General features: G+C 39.9%; 1 protein-coding gene across 1 annotated transcript in view; it reads left to right on the top strand.

Moving 5' to 3' along the window:
* The window catches only part of arhgef10lb (Rho guanine nucleotide exchange factor (GEF) 10-like b), a 37,416-nt gene that overhangs the window by 9,946 nt on the left and 2,135 nt on the right, over positions 1-25,335 (top strand). The window contains exons 7-20 of the mRNA XM_044352590.1: positions 2,175-2,267; positions 7,159-7,329; positions 7,494-7,639; positions 9,630-9,796; positions 11,441-11,556; positions 12,506-12,633; positions 13,721-13,821; positions 16,537-16,658; positions 18,102-18,188; positions 19,888-20,096; positions 20,309-20,466; positions 21,172-21,314; positions 23,723-23,894; positions 24,471-24,587. Coding sequence (XP_044208525.1) covers positions 2,175-2,267; positions 7,159-7,329; positions 7,494-7,639; positions 9,630-9,796; positions 11,441-11,556; positions 12,506-12,633; positions 13,721-13,821; positions 16,537-16,658; positions 18,102-18,188; positions 19,888-20,096; positions 20,309-20,466; positions 21,172-21,314; positions 23,723-23,894; positions 24,471-24,587 — 1,930 coding nt within the window. The remainder of the gene's footprint in view (positions 1-2,174; positions 2,268-7,158; positions 7,330-7,493; positions 7,640-9,629; positions 9,797-11,440; positions 11,557-12,505; positions 12,634-13,720; positions 13,822-16,536; positions 16,659-18,101; positions 18,189-19,887; positions 20,097-20,308; positions 20,467-21,171; positions 21,315-23,722; positions 23,895-24,470; positions 24,588-25,335) is intronic.

The raw sequence follows: 25,335 nt of genomic DNA, 5'->3' as shown, positions 1-25,335 counted from the left end.
CATCATTCGGTGCTATATTATAGAATTGAATTGAATCCCCCACCCTTCATCCTTCCAACCTTCACCCCTTCATCCCACGTGCCTCCCTCCAGACTTTCTATCTTTTCCTCATATATCACCTCGGCTTTCATCCTCTCATATTATCCATGAAACAGCATATTTTCATTCTTCACTTTCTAGCCACAGCTGATATGGCTCACTCAAATCCATCTGTTTTCTTTTCATCCATTCTACCTTCATCTGAATCTCAAGGCATCATGGAGGGTGCGCCCTCACTCTTTCATTGCCGTCAACCGACTATATAAAATGCTTCACCCAACGAATCATCTTCAGTACAACCATTCATCATCAATTCAGTGCTCCAGTCAGCTTCTATCCCCTCACCACTAGTTCATGACATCAGCGGGCCACGGAGCTTCCTTCTTCCGACCCACTCCATTTGGTCAACTCCAGAGAGCCATCCAGACCATCAGTTTTCCCGTAAATGGTCATCCCACAGTTCTCACTCAGCCCTCACACTCAACCATCTCCGCCTTTGTTCCCCCTTTCTTCGACTCCCTTCATGCAGCAGGCTTTGCAGGTCCTGACAGTCTCAAGCCCCGTCACAGGCTACTAAAGTCTCAACAGCTAAAGCTCATCACAGGCCACGCACTTCTCTTCTTGCTTCCCACGGCATCGTACCCATCCAGGTGCATCACGCCTGTCGATACCCATGTACAGTATCCCTCCTTCAGTGGTGTCTATGTTAGGTGCAGCAGCCCTCAGAACCCCACCAAGCACGGTCCATGACATCACTATATCCTAAAGCGCTAATTGCCATTAACGCCAAAGAACTATCTCAACGCCAGACCATCCATTTTTCGTACGTGATTGTCCCACAGTTTCTACCAAGTCCTGACACTCGACCCTTCCGGAGACAACCACAGTGCCTGTTCTCGCAACATACAGCTGCACTGACTCAGTGTCTTTTTCCGTTTCCGGGGTTACAGCGGTTGTAAGTGGTTCACCTCCAATCGGCCACTTCAACTGCCCCCAGACCCACCCCCACCCTGCTCGATGAACCATGCCAAGTCACCATCGAAGCCCTTCTTTGGGGGCAAGAGAGGTCTTAGTCATCCTCGTTCCCACGCTATATCATCGCCGACCATTATAAACAAGAAATCCTCAAGGACATCATATCCAGCCTCGCTCCACACTTCAGCATGTTATCCAAAGGTCAGTAAGGCCGAACCTAGCCTTAAGCCGAAGCGCTTGCCCCTGACTTCATCATCATCATCATCCTGGCCCGCTACGCCAGAATTCCCCATACAGGCCACCTGCCTCCCTACCCTGACAAAGTTGTAGAATCCACGTCTCTACAGACGTTCTACAGCATGCAACGACGTCTGATACTCCCATTCATTCTTCGGAGACAAGGACGCCACTCCCAGACACCCTCATATTTAACCTTAAGCAAGCAAACCAACCAGCTCGGCTTCTCTTGCCCCACATTTCTCTTCATGTAAATTCTTATTCGAGCCTTCAGAACAATTCAAACCTACATAAACCAGAGGCTAGCCCACCACGCATATCCACAAGACCCGCTCTCCACCGCCAAACCAGAGTTGCTACATGTTCCTGGTTGCAAACCTGCAAGTTTCACACAAGTCGGTGATTTCTCCAGAACCATACACCAGCCACGTTCTTGAACACATCTCTGCATGAAGTTTTTGGGGGCTCTATCCAGGCGATGGACTGGAGAGACAGTTCCCCCACTCAGAGTCTCAACCTCTCCCCCTTGTTCCCTCCTACCTCCCTACTGTTGGCAGTCATCGTCCAGTCGACATACCATACATCCATCATCGTCCCTCAAGCCTCCATTCTATGTTCCTCAACTCTCACACCTCATCCCTTTCCTCCCCCCATCTCTAATCCTTCATCAGGTTCTCCAACCCATCCATCAACATATCAGCTCTCTGTCATTATCTCAATTAAACTATTGAAATCTAATGTTCTCAATGTGGTCTCAGTTAGTGAACTGTCTATTGTAAGAAATAAAGACCTGTATGAATAATCACTGTAATTTATACAAAAGGATTAAAATGATCACACAAAATACTTTTCATTCCTAATCTGTGGTATTTTTTAAATACCACGTCTCATCATAAGTCTCTCTTCTCCATGTGGCTTTTTAGAAGAAGCAGGTGTCCAGTCCAGACAGAATCACTCTGTACGGTCTGATGGTGAAACCGATCCAGCGCTTTCCTCAGTTCATTCTGCTGCTGCAGGTGAGTGACTGACAGCAGTCATTGATCACACATCAGCACGTATTTTCACATAATAGTTAAAAGTGAAAAAACATGACTTATGAAATATTTGAATTCGGCTACATCATAGGGAGCATGATTTTGATGAGGTGCATCTAGTTGTTGAAAGCATGTTCAAAATGAAGCGACTGTTTACATGTATGTGTAAATGACATAGAACCACTTTCAATGAAGCTGCCACACATTAAATTACAGTCATTATAATGCAGCAGAGATGAATGACCTCCGACCTACATGTCTCTTCACCTGTAAACCACCAGGGCATGGATATCTAGTTATGAAGCTGCTGTTCTGCATTTTCAAACAGAAAATGCAAATGTTGCAGTAAGAGACAGTAAAGTGGTGTGCAGTCAAATGAAACTCAGCACCACCACTGGAACATTTTGTTTCATTTCAAGGCTTTAATTGTTGCACTGAAACTTTCTGTCGGAGTTTCTGACTAGAGGAAGTGAAAGGCAGTCACTCCTGCGTCTGCTGCAGTGTGTTGTGAGTCCTAGAAGCTAAAAATAACCTCAATCTCCCCCTTAAAAGCTGCTTTTAAATAACAAATAAAAGTGGGCATTACTCTCTCATCCTGCTGCTGCATAGCTTGTTAAGATATAGCATAGATTGTTAGATGGTGGTAGGAATGTGAAAGGATAAAAAGAAGGGATAAACATGGTTATTGGTTGTCTTTCTTTATATCTGGGTAACATATAAACATAAAATAAGTCTGGCTCTATGTCCCTCCACCAGTCCTCCAGATGCCCTCAGACTTTTTCCCTGTTTGTTCAGACTGGACTGGGGGGGACAAGGATGATCAGAGGTTGCCAGTTATATTTAACAACCACTTGAGATACTGTTGCTTACTTCATTTACTCTCTCAAAAGTGAACTGAAACTCAGAGCAACAGTTGTCTTTCTTTATATTGTTACACGCAGACGTACTAAACAGGCCACTCTGCTCGACGGATTTATTGGTTCATGTTTATACCAACAGCAATTAATGTTTCTAGTCTTTATGGTATGGTATGGTCTTTTCTCTCAGGTGTCTTCCCACAGGCCCTGAAAACCGCCGTCATCGAGCTACTCTTAAAAGAGATCTAGAGAGAACAATTATGAGTAAAATCACTGAAAAAGCTGTTTTTCAACAGCTGAACAACTTGCTGCTCTAAACAAGTTTTTATGTTTCAGTTTTTATGCTCCACATATCTGAACAAACTCCAAGAAAACTGCAGGTCTGCTGCAACTCTCAGTTCCTTTAAATCACAGCTGAAGACTTTTCTGTTTGCTTTTAATTAAACCAAATTTAAGGGTTAATATCTTACACTGCACTGTAACTTTTATTCTTGTATTTGTCTGTCTTATTCTATTTTAGCTTTTTTTATTTCCAATTTAACACTCTTTAGTTGTGTTTGTCTTTTTATATTGCCTTGTGTTGCTTTTATATTCTGTCTTGATGTCTTTTATGCTCTATGTAAAGCACTCTGAATTGCCTCGTTGTTGTAATGTGCTGTAAACTTGCCTTGTCTAAAGGTTTGTAGGTTGGCAAAGTAAAGCTGAAGTTTATTTGTTGTTTGCTCAGTGTGACTTGTGCACTTTAAGTTATATTAATGTAATTCTGAGGCAGTTTATATATGAAGAGGATTGTGCACGATTATATTGTAGACTTTTATTTAGCTCATAGAAGAAGTTCTGTTCTTGTTGTGTCTTGTGTGTTTTGTTGTGTTTTCCCAGCCTGTTTTTCCCTCCACACCTGCCCTGCATCAGTCTCACTAGCCCTGTCCTGCTCCCTGTCTTCCACAGCCAATCAGCTCCCAGCCTGCCCTTGTGTCTCGCCACCTGTTCCTTGCTGTTTCATTAGTTCAGTTTATATTGAAGTCCTGGTTTTCAGTACAGTCTTGTTGGATCCTTTGTTCTGCTCCGTGTTTATCAGTTCTGTTCAGTTCTGGTTTTCTTTGACTGCACTCAAGCTAAAAGTTTTTTCAGCCTTGCTCTGCCTTCGGTCTCCTGCGTTTGGATCCACCTGCTCCGCTCCACTTAACAATGGTCACAGGGGCTTAAAGTAATCCAAGACCTCTACTAGTGAACAGCAGGTGTTGCAATCAGACTGTTCATGTATGATTTCCAAGTTAGATACTACTAGAACCAGCTGATACTTACTAAGATCAGCAGACAGGATTAGTTCATTCTGATGAGTAAAACAAGATCCCTCACTTGTTTTCTCCAACCAACAGTCCAAAACGTAAAGATATTCAATTTACGGTCATATGTGATAAAGAAAAGCAGCAAACTCACACTTGAGCAGCTGGAACTAAAGAACAAATTTTTGCTTGAAAAATGACTGAAACGATTAATCAATATGAAATGGCTGCAGGTTAATTTTCTGTCGATTGATTAATTCATAATTGTCTAATCTTTGTATTTTTAAATCGTAAAGTAGCGTTACCCTAATGCAACGTGCAATTCATTGATGTTTTTGTTTTTTCTGACCTCCAGTGGTTTAACTTCTCACCTTGCTGCAGTGATGTCACAGTGTACTAGAGTACACTGTGACATCACTGTTGGGTGTGGTTACATGTGCAACAAAGCACACTTTTGTTTTTTTATACTTCTGACCACATCCAACCAGTCATCAGAGGCCTGTACTACGAAGCAGGATTTAGGGTTAGCGAGGTAACTTCAGGTTTAACTCTGGATTTTCAGTCCTATGATGCTGGTTCACTTCTTACCAGGATAAATCACCATGGTAACTGATGCTGAACAGTTAACCTGCTCCGGAGCAGGTCACAACCTGTCAACATTCCAACCACTGACCAATCAGATCACTGGAAAAAAAAGAAAGAGTCCTCATTCCTACAAGATCCCGACATGGACAAAAGTCCTGAGTTACAATAAAGTGACAAGTAAAAAGAGCGATATATATTTTTATAGGTCAGTGGAAACATTTTATTGTTCCAGACTTTCTATTTCCACTCTAGTTTCAAAACAGAGCTTCTAATAAACGGAGAGATTGTTTATGACACTAAACACATGATGATGATTTTAGCTACATTTTTTTTTTAAAGATTTATTTATTGCCAATGCACATGTACATTTGACACATTTTAACAACATATAAAATAGAATAACAGAGAAAGGAAAAGAATAAACGTGGCTTAACTCTTGGAGTTTAAAAACCCAGTCCCACCAACCCCCACCACCACTGAATGGTACAATCCACAACACTCAGTCCTTATTTGAGACAAACAAAAAGACATATTAAGAGGTCAGAGAGGCATGTTGAATAGATATACATATTTTAACTGGGAGGAATGATTGAAGGGAGAAATGTTCAAATTGAGCCCCATATTCTGTTATATGCTTCAGGCTTTCTCCTGACGTTGTACAGAATCTTCTCTGGTGTGCAGTATGATGAAGGTTCCTTCGGCCAGTGCTTTTGAGAGGATAGGTTTTCTGATTTCCAGTTCACCAGTATAATTTTTTTCCCTGCCGTGCTGGCTAGTGAGACAAAATATTTTTTGTGTTCAGTTGCATTAAGCATACTGACGTGTGTATATATATATATATATAGAGGATCCAGTCAGTCCACTTGCGGAGGAGACTTGTGTATCAAGCAGATGCTTCTCAAAGAGTGATTCCTCTGGTAACTTTGGGAAGTCAGCAGAGATATGTTGGAGCCGGTGCCTAATTTGAGGGAATTTAAAGTGATTGTTCTGTGATAGATTAAATTTAGAAGATAATTGTCGGGAGCTCGACAGTATGTTGTTACTATAAAAGTCACTAACTGTTTCGATCCCTTTCCTGGTTCATTTCTGTAGTGCTCCGTCTGCAGTAGGATAAGGTATATTGGGATTGTTCCACAGAGGAGACTTTCTCAGTAATGAGATATCTAATCCCAGCAATGCACGAGTTTCCTGCCAAGCCTGGAAAGTGCTCATTTTTAGCTGCATTTTAATAGTATAAAGTTTATTTCTCCCCAGAGTGAAGCTGACAGTCTGGATGATTTTACACTCTGATTCATCACTGCAGCTCAGAATAACATGAGACAACTGTGTGATGATAACTGGAAATAAAAACCAAATATGGTCTTTTATCAGATTATAAAGCAACATTTCAGTCAAATAGACCTCGTCATTCATTAACTACTTTACACTCTTCGCTTCGGTAGCAGAAATAGTCTAACTTTACTTTTTTATGTGACATATTGAGATGTTTTCTTCATCATCCAACTAAATAGCAAAACATACTCTCTCTGTACTAAAGTCATATATAATAATCCTACATGTGTTTTAATCCGTAGCCTACTTTTAATATGTGGAAATTATTTCTAGTGTTTCTACATCTTCTTATTCTGTTGATGATTACAGGCTCATTTACATTTCAATGGTTGAATATGACTTTTTGCTGTCTCTTAAACAGAAGTTTTCTGCAGGTTCTTGGTTTGTTTCATCTCATGTCATGAAGTTCTTCATTCATGGTTCGTAGCTGGACAGGAAAACCACGGGTTGACTGAGCTGCTTGATAACCAGCTTCATAGTTCTGGTTATCTGGACGGACAATGTTAGGTTCAGTGAAGCCAGATAACGAAAAGATATCCTGGGTGTGTTGAACTTGCTTCGTAGTTCAGACCTCAGGGATACTGGCTGCCATCAGAAGTGAAACAGATGAAAACTAAACAGAGAAACACTGCTGCTCAGCCTGGTGTGAAGTTACTCTTTAAGAAGACGGACTTCATTGTAGTTTCATGAGAATCCATTACTCCCATTAAAACTACCTCTAGGAATACCCTGAAGTCGTCATCATTCAGGTGGGGGGAGTGGGGGTATATTTTTGGTGGACTTTTTTTCTAACACTTTGTCTCCTGGCATCAGGACATGTTGAAGAGCACACCAAAGTCCCACACTGACCGGCTGCCCCTGCAGCTGGCTCTCACTGAGCTGGAGACACTGGCTAAGAAACTCAACGAGCAGAAACGTCTGGCCGACCAGGAAGCTGAGATCCAGCAGCTGGCACACAGCGTGGGAGACCGCAACCTCAACAAGGTGACACATGCATGATGTATTCATGAAACATCTGAGTCAGTGTGATGCTTTGGTCTGAGATTGTTGAAGTGTCTTCATATATAAAGGAACTAATCAGACTCCACAGATCTTCATTTACTGATTAACATGCTTTCAGTGAGACATTGTCCTCTTTGTCCTTCCAGTTGTTGAACTCGCAGCAGAGGCAGCTGATCCAGTGTGAACTGCTGACTGAAGTTGTTCATGATGAAAAAGGTCAAATTCTCAAGTCAAAGGAGAGAAAGATCTTCCTCCTCAATGACACCCTGATCTGTGCTAATGTCAACCTGAAGTGAGTACCTCGCTGACCCTGAAGCTGCTCTGTTTTAGCTCGAATCTTTCTCTTGTTATCTCCATTACAATTGTAATAGTTTTAGCTAAAAGTGTGTATTTTAGGTTTTAGTTGACATTGAAAGGAACAGTCAAACATTTTAGCAAAATATGCTTGTTTACTGAGTTACCTAGAGTCCAATCAAAACTGGTTTTAAGCAGTTAACGGCTTGATTCCACCGGGCCCATCTGCGTCATGTTCTGGCTGATGGATGCTTGTGATCCCACCAGACGCACCGCAGTACATTTCAGAAGTGTCCTCTCTTGCTCTGCTCCATTAAAAATACACATCTGGTAGGGCTGTACCCTAATACATTATTTGGCAAAGTACAAATACTGGGTTTTTACAAATATTTGTTTCATACAAATATTTTAAAAATGATTTGTTTTCGGGAGGAAAAAGAAACCATGTCAAATACCAGCACGCAGGCTGGTTACGTCGCTGTCTCAGTCTCTCTCCTCTGCTCCGCCGTTACGTCTGTAGCATCCGTCCCATGTTGCTATTCAGTTAGTATCTGTCTAACAAGTGTTGTAGTACTGTGGCCGGCCGTGCTAACCTGTGTAACAGAAATGAAACTACCAGCTTTTAAACTTAACCTAACTATGAACTACAAATAAATGACGGTGCCTCCACTTAGCAGGAATGCATAGTAGGAATCACTCATTTTAAATCCCACTAAGAATTATGTTTTTTAATTACTATTCCCTGTTTTTAAAACTCAAATCTCACCTTAATGAAATGTGAATATGACACACACACAGTACTTTAAATGCAAATAATGAATTTAGTTAATGAAAACAAATATTTAAACCAATTATAAAAGTCCAGATGAAGTGAAAGCTGAGCGGGAGACATCAACTCGTCCATAGAGTCCAAGGACTGTTTCCTGGTCCTCAGTCTATTAGACGTACATGACAGTTGTTGTTCTTGAACTGCATGAACTTCACCAACACAATGACAAAGATTTATTCATCTGCCTGTAAGTGTTTTTAATTCACTATGAACTGTATTAAACATTCAACTTAACTAGTTTTAATTGAATACTTTTTAAACATTTAAGATTATTTATTCATCTCTGGTTATTTACATATTTATTTGTCTAAAATGAAACACTTTTAGACTGGGCTACACATCTATCAGCAGGTCTCAACAAGGGGAGTCACATCCACCTGCTACATGACGCACATTTCCTAATTTGGACATCACTCCCAGAGTTGGGGGTGTTCCCCAGAGATAAAGCTGAGATACTGACATGTGAAGTGCTCCCAAGGGACTCTCTATAACCTGTTGTTCCTCTTCTCCTTTCCACAAAGTTAGGTTGTAAAAATTAGGCAATAAATGAAAAGTGCAAAGCAATAATCACCTTTGAAGTTTTCTCTGCACGTTACACGCAGTGCTGTCTCTGTGTTATGGATGTATAAATAGGTAGAGGTTTGTCTGCAATGAGGCGATGAGGAAAGATTTAGCTCAGTAGTCAGTGCAGTCGTCTATGATCTGGGAGATTCCAGTTAGAGACCTGGTGTGGGGACCTCCTTCATAAGGTAGTTTATTTATGAACACTTATTATAACACTTTAATTTTCTAAAATTAACAGCATAATAAAAACAAAAACAGGATTTTTAAGCATCTTTCCACTTTTATTCAAATACAAATACAGATACAAATACAAATACTGGGCCCTCTGCACATCCCTAATGCCTAGTCTATTTTTGACGGAAGCCATGTCAAGCTACACAGAGCAGATCGAGCCGGGCAGTAAGTCAGACACAGGAAGGGCATAGGGCATCTGCTCAATTTTCAAAATAAAACACGCTGTGCATACTCCAGATCATATATCACATCACTACACCAACATGACATCATAACTGGTGGCACCAGGTCAGACGTCAACCAGTCAGAGGGTATTTTGTCACCTCCATCACTAAACATCCATAATGTGTTTGTCCACCAGGGGTCCCCCTGACATCAGCACCCTGGTTCCTGTTGGTCCTAAGTACACGATGAAGTGGTGTACTCCTCTGCTGCAGACTCAGGTGGTGGAGGTGGGACAGGACAGTCTGCAGAGCAAGGACAGTGTAGTCACAGTCAGACACCGCAGCTCCACCTTCAGCACCACTGGTACATCCACCACTCAACATCCAGCCTGTCAACAGCCGCCACGCATGTGCAGTACAGTAAATACAAACACTCACAGCTTAGGAAATCAATAAATATATAATTGCAATGTGCTCGGTTCAGGTCCAGCCAGGGTCCTCTCTTGCATGTTGTGCGCCCCTCTCTCTCTCAGGGTACATGCCGATTCCCAATCCTCACTCGACCCAGAAATCATTCTGGTCCACCTTCATGAAGGCTGTTCCACTGTGTTTATTAGTGCTCTGAGGAGCGAGGAGAGATCACTGAGGAGCCATTAACGAGGATACACAACACCATCCTGCCAACACACTGATGTGTGATGACTGTACAGCTGATCAGACTGATCTGATACATCACAACATCACTGCAGTTTTATACCAAAGGGGACTGACAAATAACAGATTCAGCTCAAGTGTATTACTCCCAGATTTTATATTTGATTTGTTTTCTGATTCACCATCCAGTTAAAAACAGAGGATCTGTGTTCAGGGAGACAGGAGCAAAGAGACAGGAAGAAACACATTTTAATAAGTTATTGTCTTTTCCATTCAGTCACATATGAGTCTGGGAATCCCTGAGTGACAGGTAGAAGTTCAATTTGAGTTACATGATTTCCACTTTCCCTAAAACAGTTGGTTTAATGAATAATTTCTACAGTTTATATGACATTCTAATTATATTATACTTATTATACTTATTTACAATTAAGATAGCAAATGCAGATGCAAATAATAACTAAATAAAATAATGAATAAATTGAATTTAAAAAAGGCATTCTGCCAGTAGAAATGGTTCATTTGTGTTCAGTGTCTGAGCAGGACTGATCTGTACACAATGTAAATACAGAATGCAGGTTTTTATTGATGTGCAGGTGTTTGAGGAGGAAAGAGGAGGAAACAACACTCATCCAGCAGTGGTAACACTGCACCTTTATTATTATTTGGACAGTGCATATATGTGCAAATATAAACTCTACAGTACAGCAACTCATCTCTCTAAAGCCATGTTTCCTGGTTTCTTCTCTCACATCTTCAGTGGGAGGGACTAAGATGCAAGGAAAAAACACAAGTGTGGGAAACGTGGATGCAATTAAGGGAATTAGCATGCATGCTTTCTCTAAATTGCCCCCCAAAAATCTGAAAAAACAAACAATGGGGCCCCCGGGGGCCTGTTGGTTAAGACGCATGCCACATAACCAGTGTCCATGGTTTGTCATATCCCTCTCTCCACATGCTTCCTGTCGCTCTGCACTGACTGTCACATAAATGCAAAAAGCCCCCAAAATAATGCTTTGTTTTATTGTTATCTTCCATCTTTGTCTTTTCTATGGTAAAGTCATATTTCCATGTCTGTAAAGTAGCGGCTTCTGTTTTTTTCCCTAGACTTTTAAAATGAGCCTCTAAATGATTAGTTTACCTATTGATTCGTTTTCTGTCTATCAAATTTACCAACTAGTTGACTAATAGTGTCAGCACTAATGCTTCCTTGTAACTGATCACAGTATTGAACTCTGCAGCACAGTCAGACTCCTTTGTGTCTTTTACATCTAGTTCAGTCTTGTCCACCACTTGTTGATTATATTGATCAGGTGTGTGTCACATTGGTAAAGGGTGACTCCCTGTGATTTAGGTAAAGTATTCCTGGGTCCTCCCAGACTGTACCAGGAGCTGGAGGAGCTGCAGCATGACCTGGCTGTGGTGGAGGAGGTCTCACTGCTGGTGGGGACACTCAGTGGAACCTACCAGGTAATAATGATTACTGCTTTCAGTTAAAGGTACACTGCAGGATTTGTCTCTTGGTATCCTCGTCACGTCACCCTTTCCTGCATTTTGAATAACAGTATTGTCCATGCACTGTCTGAAAAAGATGTAGAATTCAGGGTCGTACACATCTATGTCTGTTTCTACATGATCAGTCTCTCCAGGAACTGATCCATCCCGTTGTGCTTTGTACAGACCTGATGAATTGCTCAGCTCTTTACAGATTTTGTTTCTGAAATGATCCCAGTCTTTGGATGTGAGGCGTTGTTCCATTTACAAACATTTCATCGTCTTCTCTTGTATAAAGGTAGACAACCCCCTGGTCATGCTTTTTGATCCAGAACATGGGCTACATGTTCATGAGCTGACCCTTTCTTTCTAGGAGTCATAAGATACTCTACATCAATAAGATTTATACGTCGTTTTGGAGTCAAGACTTCTGAATGATTACCTGTATTCTCAGAGGACATAGTAGTGGTTCAGTCAACAGGAGAGAAAGAGGCACAACCAGATCAGTCACTCAGTCAAGATGTAGCCGTCGTCCAGGATCAATGCAGATCTAAACTCTAAATTCTATTAGAAAGGAATTGTAATAGTTGTGAAATGGGACATAAACTTGAAATGAAATATTAACAGTATAAAGGAAATCTGGTCTGTGCTATGCACAAAGAAATGAAGTGTATGAAATATATGAAGGTGTCCAGAGCAAAAATTTAATTATTAAATGAATTCTATTGGAATGGAAGACGATCAGACAGGTTGAGAACAAACCAACAGTTTATCCAGTTGATACAGTACAGTGGTTTGGGTATGTAAACTGGTTCTGCACTAAAGGCTGCTGTTTACTGCTCAGGATGGCCGAATCTTATCAGGATCTTAATAAAGCAACACATGATCCGACTGGTTCATCTTTCCTCTCTTGTCTCTGTGTCAGAATCTGAACACCACAGTGTCTCAGGACTGGTGTCTGGCTCTGCAGAGGCTCATCCGTCTCAAGGAGGAGGAGATCCAGAACGCCAACAAGTGTCGCCTGCGTCTGTCTGTCCCAGGAAAACCTGACAAGTGAGTGTCAGGAGTGATTCTAGACAGCGAGGGTCAGCTGCAGACCAACCCAGTCTCACAGCAGTTCATGAAATAGTCACGAAATTTAATCTATCAATTCATGTATATGGATATGACTGTATAACCGCTGCATTACTCAACATTTAATCACAAGATGTTTTATTTCTTTAGTCTTATTTTACCAGTCTGGTGAGCAGACTGGAGAGGATGTGTTACGTATGAAAACTTTTCTCACTGTTGATTTTAATATCTTTAACATAACTTAACAATATGAAAAGTTATGGCCATCCATCTCAGTTATTTCACCTTTTGATTCTGAGAAATCGAGTTTTTTCGTCAGTTTTGGACGATAGTGGAAACAGCTACATTAGCCTACCCATGATCCTCAGTGACTGTTAATATGGTGAAGACGCCAGCTAAAGCTGTAACATAACCTATATTCAGTATAACATTATATAGAACTGCAGACTGGTGGTTACAATCTGTACTGTACATTGAAATGTAAAGAAAATAATGTGTGTATGTATAATAAACTCGATCAGCCATAAACTGCAGTAAACAGAATTTGAAGCTTTGTGATTAGCTGATTTCTTGAGGCAATGCAGTTTGGGGCTCGTAGTTGACTAAAGCTTCATCATGTAGCTACACAGTCCCCTAGACGCAGTTATTTGTTTGTACTGATGAACTGATCAGCTGGGAGAGTTTCAGGCCCGCCTGAAAATTAATATGATTACTTTTTATTGTTTTACTTCTTTGTATGACAATTATTACACCACTTTGTTGTAAAAAAAAAAAAAAAAAAAGGAATTACTTCAGAATGCAAGGACACTAAGTAATGTAGTGGTTATAGTTGAAAAATGAATAACAAATGAGAAAAATGAATACAGCTTCTCGACTACTTCCAGTTGAAATACATCCGTTTGAAAGTCGTGCTGACTGACACAAAAAACTGGAAAAGTCGTGTCCACGTACATGAACTGATTGAATTTTGCTGAGACTGGGTTGTGCAGGCAGACATGTAACCATATTTTGTATGTACTTCAACATGTTCACATAGTTTCATATCTACTATACATTTGTCTTCCAGGTCTGGTCGTCCAGTGAGCATCATGGTGGTCTTCAACACTCCCAACCCCCTCAGTAAGATCTCCTGGGTGAACCGGCTTCACCTCGCCAAGATCGCTCAGAGTGAGTCCAACACTCCTACAGTATATCAACTAAAACCAGAGTTTTATTCTTAGCATAGTGGAAACCAGCAGCAGCCTCTGGACATATTCTGTCTACCAAGATGTTTGATGAAAACTCGAGTTAATGCGTTTGCATAAAAATGATATAAGAAGCATCAGGCTGAATGTGCAGTGGAGCTGAGCCTCATATTGGCCAGCTGATTTCTTTTATTTTGCATCAGTAGTTATTATGTTTGATAGATAGATAGATAGATAGATAGATAGATAGATAGATAGATAGATAGATAGATAGATAGATAGATAGATTTTGTAGCTTAGCTATGCTGCACGGTTGTGTAGACTTGGCTTAAAAAACGTTGATATTGCATGGTTTGCCTGCCGGCAGATCAGCTGATATTACATCAGCTCTTATTGGTGAAAGGACAGCATCAAAGTTTCATGCCAGTAAAATGGAAGAAAATCAGCTCAGCTGAAAATGGTGTGTTTGGTCTTTGTATTATATACTTCAAGGCGTTCCTGCTTAGAGCCACAGAACAATGGAGGAGGGAATAGAAATGTACACAAATAGCAGCTGCACCTGATTTATCAGCACAGACTGATCACTGCAGCAGGAAACTGCATCTGAAATGTCACGTCTGGAAAAACAGGAGAGAAAAACACAAATGAAATAAATTAAATGTACTTTATCAGAGATCTCAGATCAAGAGAAACAAAACAACGGTGTGTTATTTTTCACACAGCTTTACCTTTACCCTGATTAATATTCTGGACTTGTAGCTCACAGCAGCTCCAGTCCAGTGTGATATGATTGAAGCAGCCAGTAATACTTCCTGTAGTAGGCTGTGATATTCTCTGTTTACAGAAATAATCTAAGCAAGAAGTTTGAAAGTTTTACCAAAAATCCCCCACAGACTTTTCATAATTTATTCAATCATTGTTGAATAAATTATGAGTATTTTGTTGAGCTGACAACATTGGTATATTTTACTTCCTGATGTTCTTCTTGCAGGATAAATACACGCTTTAAGATCCCAAAGTTCCTCAGGCTGGACTGGTACACCTCATTTACCAGTGTTGATTCATGTCAAACGGTATCTTGTCATTACATAATTCAGTTTGCTAAACAAAATAATAACAGCAAATGTACAGCAGGATTAGTGATCTAAACTGAATATATATATATATAAAAGTAAAAATAAAAGCCAACATAATGTAGAAACCATGTCAATCATCTACGGTTGTTATGCGGTAAACCGAGATGCAGTCCGAGGCAAGAACCAGCGCCCACAAGGTGGATGCCTCGTCAGATGGTTTGGCTTTAAAAAACAGACACTGGTCAGAGGAAAACACTTTACAATATTTACAAAAGTTGTGTAACGGCAAAACAAGCAACCTGTTTGCACACTTGAAAACTAGAGTTCCAGACTTCAGCAACTCTCCAGGTGGATTTCCAAAAGCTACTTCCAGTGTGACAACATACTCACGACATCATGTTTGTTTCTGAGCTGACAGAGTTGTTGAAGTTAGTTATAAAGTTGTGAAAAGGTTTTCATCTTTATCATCCTCAAGATAACGATGACTGATGCACTTGAAAAATACGATGAAAGTCTCTAGTGTCACATTGATCATGTTAATTATAGTCAGCAGAGATGTTGTCATTGTGTTTGTGTGTTTAATGTCAGACTGAAGTAACGTCTAATAGTAAACATACATATTTCCTGTCTTTGACATATTCACCAGGTGAATATGTGTATAAAAATGAAATTACATTTATATGAATGTTGAATGTTCAAAGTTTAATAATTGTCTTTATATATTATATTATACAATAGTTAAACCAATAATCTGTAAATGCTAGAGCGATAAACCATGAGATGGTAGCGATGAAGCCATCATATTACAAATATTCCTAATAAAAAAGGTGAAAATTCATTACAGCATTTTTGATTGATCCTTGTTTTTCATCAGTATATTTTAGTTGTATTTGTTTAAGCAAGTTTTTGTCTTTTCTGCTCCAGTCCAACAAACAGTGAAACGTCCTGATATCGTACGTTATTCAGCTGCACTTCAGCTCATTTATGTTTGTAGTCTCAGTAAATACACCGCTGAATTAAATTAGTTTTGCAACCCTTATAGTAGTTTGTAAATATCCTCCAGTGTCTCCATCACAGAGCACTGATCCTGATCCTGGTCTACTCACTGTGTATCATGGTCACTGCTCTTTAATGATCCACTTTATGGGAGCCTTCTCATAAATGTTTGTTTATGTGAAAGAAAAGAAGTTTTGACTGAGCCCTGTGACTGATTACACCAACCATCCCACAGATTCTGTGACCCAGGGGCCCCTTGACCTCCTGGTTCACTGGACCTGCACCCATAGACCTGTTCAATGATCCCTGCATGGACCCGTCATACATCTAAAAACCAGCTGCTGTAGACCTTGAGAATAGTTTTCAGGCAGAAGACTCTTAGGAAGACCAGTATCATCCCTGCAGTTGTTGGACCTTTAATGATTAAAATGAAAAGGAAAAAAAGATAAACACACCACTATTTTTAATTAATTGCTGTTTGTTGTCCTTGATCACTGTTGAAGATATGATTATAACACAGAACCGTTAAAGATATGACCAGTCAGTGGTCTATATAGTTATAGTAAAGCATTCTTCAGCCTGTGATTGAATGAGGCTCTAAATGTGTGTTTGATTTGTCTGCACAGGGCAGGAAAACACTCCAGGCTGGGAATGTGCTGAAGAAGATGGAAAGACCATCGCTCCATTTAGTTGTCCACTGTTGACCTGCAAACTTCCTGTTTTCTCCTCCAAAACACACACACTGAAGGTAAGAGCAGCTGTCGGTTACTGAAACAAATATTTAGAAAGGACACAAAATATGTGGCTGATTTTCGCAGCGACTGACAACAGACATTACATTTACAGATGTGCAGCCACTGAGCAGCCATAAATCCTGCTTGTGTCTCGTTTTAGCCACAGACACAGCTGTGAGCTTCATGGATCTATGAAGAACTGATGTTTAAGGCTGAAGGCAGACGAGGCTGCAGCAATTACACATAAAAATGAATTTATTAGAAGATGATGAAACCATTGAAACCATCACAAATGTTGAAAATGTATTTTCAACATGGAACCAGAGTTATGGTCTCTGCTTGTTGTTGTTGTCCAGAAGCCACGCCAATGTTAAATATTGTAATGTTTAGGGAGCTAAAAGACCAAAAATGACAAATAAACCAACAAATAAATAAATAAATAAATAAATAAATAATATGCTGAAATACTGAAATAAATAAATGAATGAATTAATAAAAAAGAATACATAAAAAAATACAAATATAGAAATAAATAAGTAGATATTGTAACTGATGAATAGATACAGAAATACATAAATTAAGGCTAAAATAAATGCAGAATAAGAAATATGAATTCAGTTACAAAAGAATACATATGTAAATAAATGCTGAAATTAATACAGAAATAAATAATTAAATGCAGAATTGAGTGAATGAATAAATACATGTTATTAATGGAGACATAAATGAATCACATGATATCATATCATATCATAATAATTTTACAGTTAATTTGTATGTTATTGTTCATTTTTCATATATTTCTGCAGTGAGGTTGGTCCGACACTCACAAACACACAGACACAGAAATGTAGAAAAAAATGTAGATTTGTAGATATGAAGAGATAAACATGATAAATTTCAGAAATTTGATAAATTAACAGCATTTATTTAGTTTTTCATTCAATTATTTATTTATTTTTGTTTCAGCTTTTACCTGTATTTGTATTTAAATGTATATATATTGTTTTACAAATTAATTAAAACATTTATTAATTTATTTTGGCTTTTATTTATGTATTTATTTATTTATTGAAATATTTATTTATTTAAAAGTAAAGAGTACAGCCCAGACCTGCTCTATGTGAAAAGATCATTTTTGTTATGATTTGATGCTTTTTTAAAATAAAACTGAATTGAATTGAATTTATTATCTATTTATCAATAAAGATAAGTAACTTATTGTGGTCCACAGAGAGCTGAAGGATATTGAGTTTTCCTCTGTACAGATGTAAAGACGTAATCAGTCCGTCTGTCAGAAACTATTTAGTTCCTTTTATGGTGGATGAAAAAGCACATCTGATCTGCCTTTTACTGTACATGTGGGGAAGTACTGCCTGTATTTTAGTGTTTAATCGTCTCTGTCCAGGAGTCCTGCAGTAAATGAAACATGTCTCTTTCTGTTTCTGTTTGTGTAGCTGGAGGCAGCTCTTCACAGTCCATCTCAGTCCAGCCTGCTGGGTTTCTGCACTGCCAGTACACGTTTACCACAGGGTTACCTCTGGGTGAGTGCACTGAACTGAACTGTAGATTGTTATACATTTATATATTTTGTGATACAGAGCTGTCACTTTTTCAAAACATCAAGTTTAAATGAAGGAGGATGAACAGTTACATCGTTCAAATGCGTTTAAAAGCAACGTGTAACCTCATCCTAAACTACACTGTAAAATGACGGTAGATGATGGTAATGTTACTGTAAAGTAGTTGCATGTTTAAAAGCAGCACAGAGTCTTTTCTTCATCCATGATTTTTCCATCTATGGTTTGGAATGATTATCAGCTCAGCACAGCTCACTAATTTACTGCCTTTTGTGTTAACAAAGAACAACTATTGTACTGACAGGTAAGTATTATACAGCATGGCGACTATGCTGCGACTGAAATGTAGTTTGACTAATGTGATGCTACTAGAATTCAACTTCCAGTAGAAATGAATTCTTCTAGAAAATGACAAATAACCACAATACTTGAAACATAATATTACTTTTAAAATACTTAGACCATAACCATGTACCTTTGGACATCTAAACAAAGTATTTTTCCATTTTCAAACACACACTTTCAGATATTGCTCTGCTAGCTACCAACAAGCTAACAAGGTCAAGTGCTGTGCTCTAATCACATTTGATTGGATAAATGTGTGTGTACGCCCCTGAGTTCAGTGTATTTAAATATTTTATATTAGTTTATTAAATATTTAACATTAATTACATTGCATTATTTATACATTAATATTTTAATGTTTTAAAAGAGAAAATAGTACAATAATTATAACAGTGTTTATTTATGGAGCAAAACCCAATTTATTTATGAAACTTAGTTTTTCACACAAGGCAGCAGATTAAGATCAAGTAATTATACAATTTTATATAACAGATAAAATGAATTCCAATAATGTAAGATAAATGAAAAGAAAATGAACAAAAGAAAACAACAAACTAGGAGCCAGTGTAAAGAGGCTAAAACAGGAGTGATGTGATCACATCTCTTGGCAGCTGAGTTCTGTACAGTCTGGAGTCAGTCTTGAGTTTTTTGGTTGAGGCCAATAAAAAGGGATGAGATAAAGGCATGTAAAATTCTCTGTGTCTGTGTCCTCATTCAAACTGACAAGGATCTCTGGTTCTCTGATCCAGAGTTCAGCTGAAGAAAATGTTTTGACGTCCAGTTTTTGACATCACGTAGGCAGTCGTTTAGGCAACTCAACATGCCAGAGTCAGTGGGCCTAACAGGGAGGTACATCTGTGTGTCATCAGCATAACAATGAAAAGAGACACTGTGTCAATGAATGATGTGCCTTAGGGGAAGCATGTATAGAGAAAATATTGGTAAATTGGTCCCAAAATTGACCCTCGAGGCACACCATACTTAACATGAAAACTGATGCAATGTGGTTGTTGTTAAAATACAGGGATTGTGATATAAAAACACTCACAAAAAACATTTTAACATGTATTTCATGTACACCAAAAGGTAGCAGAACAATTAAGACAGTGACAAAGAATTAGAACCTGGAAAATGTTTTGATTGTTTCACTGGATCTTTAAACCAATTGCAAAATTTTACTGACATTGTCTCATTTTACCAAAAAGACAAAGGATATAATCACATACAGTAAAACTCTACAAGTAGGAGTTTTATCTGCCTGCTCTTTGAATCCATCCTGAGATATGCTTGGTCCCTTTTTTTGTTCCATGGTGATCAGGTTGCTGGTGGAGGAGGCAGCTCCAACCATGGCCATATAGAGATCTTCTCCCTGAACCGAGCCAGTCCTCGCCTGGTCAAGAGTGTCACACTGAGGGCTCCAGTCCTGTGCGTGGAGTACGTGAAGGAGCCGTGTCACAGCACAGAGGAGAGAGCCCACACTGCAGCCAAGATAGGAAACATCATCTGTGTTGGTCTGCAGGATGGCAGGTAAGTCATTTCTGCCTGCTCAGCTCCTCAGTCTGTAGACATGAACTCATACAGGACACAGGTAGTGACTTTTTATCTGGTCCAGTCAGTCAGTTTGTTTTAAACAAGCCAGATACAACATGTCAATCAGTGACCTTTAAGGGTGTTGGCAGCTGTATTTTTGAACTTTGGACTGCGCCAGGCTAGCTGTTGTTGTCTCTTTGTCTTCCCAGCATCCATGTGTACAGCAGTGTGGACACAGCTGTTCAGTGCCTGCTGACCTTGGTGAACCCTGACAGCCGTCCAGTTCTCTGCCTCAAACACTCGCTGTCCTTCCTCTTTGCTGGGCTGGACAACGGCAAAGTAGCTGTGTACCACAGAATTATTGGAGGTGAGTGCTCACTGAGGGACATTCAGACGCAGTGCTGGTTTTGCATATCAGGGTCAGTTTATGGTCGATCAGAACTGGTTTGTGGGACATGCTTACCATGTCAAAAATCAAAAGTGTTCTGAATGGCTACACTCAAAGGTGGAGTGAAAAGCTGGTTTTGTGTCAAAGTCTGTTCCCCATTGGATAGTGCTTCCTGTAGCACCACCTCCATGGTTGGGAATAGAGAATAAGTTTTGGCTATGGATAGGTGTAGTAGAGGTAACTGGTTGGGGTCAGGTTAAGCATCACAGAAGACGACTGGTTGGGGTTGGGAATAAGGTCGGGTGCTGGTTAAGGTAAGGGGAAAAATACAGACACAACATAGAGAGAGGGGAGATGTGACATTGTTCAGATACAGAGATAACAGCACATATTTCCATAGAGTTGCACTTGGCTGTTCAAATTAAAGGTGACTGAAATGGTTCTGTTCAAACCCTGGCTCCTTTCTCACCTCTGCACAGATGGCCAATCACAGTGTGAAGTGGGTGTGAATATCTTATTATCTGAGAGGGGCTTCTGAAGTGATTCAGCCATCTGACAAATAGTATACTGGTCCCTTCAGAGCGAAGAGACTGGTGCAGAATTCACAATATTACACTGCAGTAACAATTGCTTGAGCACAGAGTTGTGAATGGGTGGTAAACCAAGTGCTGTGTCTCCTTTCAGAGAGAGAGTGGGACATGGACTCATGCAGACTGGTGTCTGTGGGTTCTGAGCCGGTCTTCAATCTATTGACTGTTGAAGACGCTGTATGGGCTAGCTGTGCAAACCAAGTCACTGTCATCCAAGGATCCAGCCCTCTCACCCAGGTACACCATTTATCAGCCACAGGTAGACCCCAAAAGCAGGGCCATGTTGGGATAAAGGTGCTTTGATGTTCATGAAAATTTGGTGGATTCATTGCTCTCATCATTCTGGACATAAAACATATTTTTTGAAATTTTTTCGTCAGACAGGAAGTCAGCCATCTTGGATTTGTGTGTCAATTTTCAATTTACAAACACATGTTTGAGACCTTTAGGATGCACGAAAACTCACAAAACTTTGGAACCATGTTTGAACTGGTAAATAAGTAAGTATTTTGATTTGATATTGCAATGAAGCTTGAGCGTGGCACATCGGCTCTATTGCACCCATAATTACTTTTAGCATTTTTGAAGTGCTAGCTCAAAAACTCACAAAACTTTGCAAATGCATCAGAAGTAGCATAACTTGATATCTGAGATGGGTTTTGGGCATGGGAGTGGCTTCAGGGCACCCCCCTAGTAAATTTCAAAATCCACCACCATTAAATTTGACGTAGATTTACAAAATGTGGTAGACAGATGTAACATCTCCAGACTTTAAAAAAAGCCTCATGGAGCCACACCCTCAATCCAACAGGAAGTCAGCCATTTTGAATTTACTGTGCAATTTTTTCACAAAGTGAATACATTTACAGGAGTTGTACTTTAATAAACTCCTTCTAGATAATTAACTCGAGCAACTTCAAATTTAGTAGGTGATATCTAAAGAATGTTAAATTACAAAGCTTTTTATATTTCATGGAACACCCTTGACATGACGTATCAGTCAATTTGACCCAAAATATGAAACAGGAAGTTGTTGTAACTCCACTTTACATTGTCCAATCTGCCCCATATTTCTCATGCTTGATAAGATTCCAGGCCTGAACACATCTACTGACAACAAAAAAATCAGCCTTAAGTGATAAACATCATCCGATTTACATTAAATTTACATGGTGTGGTCTACACATGATACACAGCAACATGACGTATAATTAGTGGGTGTTCTCTAGCACCACATACTGGACACAGGAAGTGTGTCCCACATGTAATGTACAATATTCACTTAAATGTATATACATATCAGTTCCCGCTTGCGGCTATGTTTTATTTGAGTTTGACTTAAAGACAATCCAGCAGTGTGGTTCCTGCACACAGCATGACGACACCTGAGTGCTCAACACTCACTAGTCACAGTTCTGTGTGACCTTGAGTTGGAGATGGTCTCTTTACTTAGAGAATAACGGTTACATACAGGTTTGGTCTCTATAAAGAGAAGTTTGTACCCCTCCAGTCTCTACTCTAGAACCACAGCACATCTCGTACCAGCCCGCCAGGCTGGGATTAACTTACTAGTGCGGCCTCTGTTGATTAATTCTGATTGGCTCACGTAGGCAATTTAGGTCTTTTACTTTCAAAGAACAAACCGCTGTTTCACATTAATAATAATTAATAAGTAATTATAAATAATGAAATAACTCAGTCAAGAGAGCCTGTATACTGCATCATGTTGGTTTGGAATCAAATTAACATGCAACACCATGAGCCAGAAACTCATTGCTGCTGGCTGACAGCACACTACTGCTGACCCAGTTTTCACAGAGGCTGAAAATGTGTTTGGCTTCACTAAAATGAATTCAGATCATTTTTCAAGTCTAATATTTCATATTCCAGTCCCTATGTATAGTGCCCTTTCATCACCGTGAATGTGGTCACACATGAGTTGTACACTGTCTATACTACGTTTCCTCTTCTGCCTCCATCATAGTTGGAATATACTCTCACCGTACCACAGCCAGAAGTCACAAGCTGTCAGTTGTAATTCCTCACAGTGCTCTCACTCTGAAGAGACTCATGTTGGGCATCAGGTGTACATGGGAGATGCTGCACTGAGTGCCCAAGGGCCCCAATACTTGTGTATGAGCTTGACTGACAGATGAGTGTGTCTCTGGAGCTGACAGACTGCCAGAGGCAGTGCAGCTCCTCTCCCTCCACCTCCACACTAATGACTGCAGCTTAGTCTCTGAGGCCAAGGCTGGAAGATTTAGTTGAATTGAGGAATGTGTTATTTTGTTCAGTTACTAGTGTATATGTGAGTGTTTGCACTCATCTTTTTATTCAGCATGTGACCTCTGTACTGCTCCTGGGCTTTATGAAACTGTTGAATTCTGAACATGTCCTCAAATGGAAAAGGTATTCATTGGGTGAATTTCATGAAAAGAAAAAATAATTACATCCAAAGTCCGACTAAAGAAACTTATAGAAGTCTAAATGAGTCGATTTCCACTGCTGAACATTTGACTATTTGTTAAATCCAACTACTTGAGGAGTACTGGTCTGGTCTGGGGTTGGGGAGAAAACTGTGTTATATTTGACTGTGAAGTACTCTTGACAGACTGTGACTATCTGTGCCTCTCTCTTAACTGCAGTGCTTTGAAGCCCACTCTGATCCAGACTGCAGGGTCAGCCACATGGTTCATTCAGGTGGGGGGGTTTGGATGGCCTTCACCCACGGTTCCTCCATTCACCTGTTTCACACAGAGACCTTGGAACAGCTGCAGGAAGTCAACATCTTCACCCGCACAGCCCATCTGATACCAGGCAAGACCGAACAGCACGTTAACACCCAGGAGAGTGTTGAGTGCTGATTTGAGTCTTTTATTAATGTGTTTATGGTCCAGTCATTGTTAAAGCTTTTTTCTTTTTTTTCAATAAAAGACAACAAGGGTTTTATTGTTGTGTATTAAGGCACAGAGCTTAAAAGATAAATTCTGGTTACTTTATAATATAATTTTGTAATTTTGCACATCACCTCTGTCAGTTATGATAACATTGTTCTCACCGAGTCAATTCTGAAATCATTTTTCTTTTTTTTTTAATTGATGTTTTGACAGACACGTACAACCACCAGACAGTTTTATTATCAACTGTTATTTTTGTCTGTTTTTTGTTAACCAAGCAAAGTAGCTCCTTTAATACAATAATCCACACTGTCCAATCAAAGTGCTGAGTTCTTCTGTGTTCAACAGATTTCCTGAGCTGCTCAATGACTTACATCTCCAGGCTTTTATGAGGGTCGTGTATCAGGGCTATACCGCTGTGAAACATGGACTCTATTAGGTTGCGACAGCAGTAATGATGGTCATGTTGATGGTTACATGTCTATATGTATTCCAGGTCAGGTTTGTGTCTCCAGCTTGCTGATCTGCCAGGGCCTGCTGTGGGTGGGGACCAGCCAGGGCATCATCCTCACCTTCCCTGTACCCACCCTGGAGGGGATCCCCATGATCACAGGTCAGCACTGAAGGCCCTTTGACACGGCGCCATTTTAGTCAGTCTGAGACGAAAGTTGACAGTCGTGAGAGAAATGTGGTAAAATCTCACTGTGGATGGATGATGTGAGCTGATGACGTGTCTCTACTTTCATATACTTTTTTCTGTTTACATGGACCGTGTGCTCTATATTCCTTCATGAAATGACGACCACACATACGTATTACCAGCAGGGAACTGAACCCCAACAGCTCTCAGCTTAAGACAAATAACCCAAACAGGAAATATATTTGTAAAGGTGCAATATACAACATTCAGCCCTTATAGATGTCACACTAGCACCAGCATCTCAGACCAAAACAAATATGCATATTGTTTACTCAATAAAGTTGGGGCAAAAAAAGAAATTGGTCCCTGAACTGACAGCTCACAAAACTCAGATCAAACTGTCAAACTGTGCTGATCAAATATGATTCTGTTACTGCGTTGCCTATTTTACACTTCAAAAGAAACATATTTTATTGTACTGTTTAGATGTAATTTGAGAAAGTTTGTGACATGGCCGCCATGTTGCAAACAGAGGCAGGGGACACGGAGGGACTCACATGCACTAACATGCACGTGCAGCCCGACCTGCTACCAAAACACAGAACAGAGAAGTTCAGATTACAACACACACACACACACACAGGGAGTGTGACTTCATTCTCTGCTCAGGACGCCATTACTCTGTTATGTCTTTACATAGCAAATAGTTGCTGACATCTGC

The sequence above is a fragment of the Thunnus albacares genome, chromosome 5 (assembly GCF_914725855.1).
Source record: "Thunnus albacares chromosome 5, fThuAlb1.1, whole genome shotgun sequence".
Classification (NCBI taxonomy): Eukaryota; Metazoa; Chordata; class Actinopteri; order Scombriformes; family Scombridae; genus Thunnus; species Thunnus albacares.
Note: the sequence above shows the minus strand (reverse complement) of the source record. Positions and strands in the feature narration are given on the sequence as shown.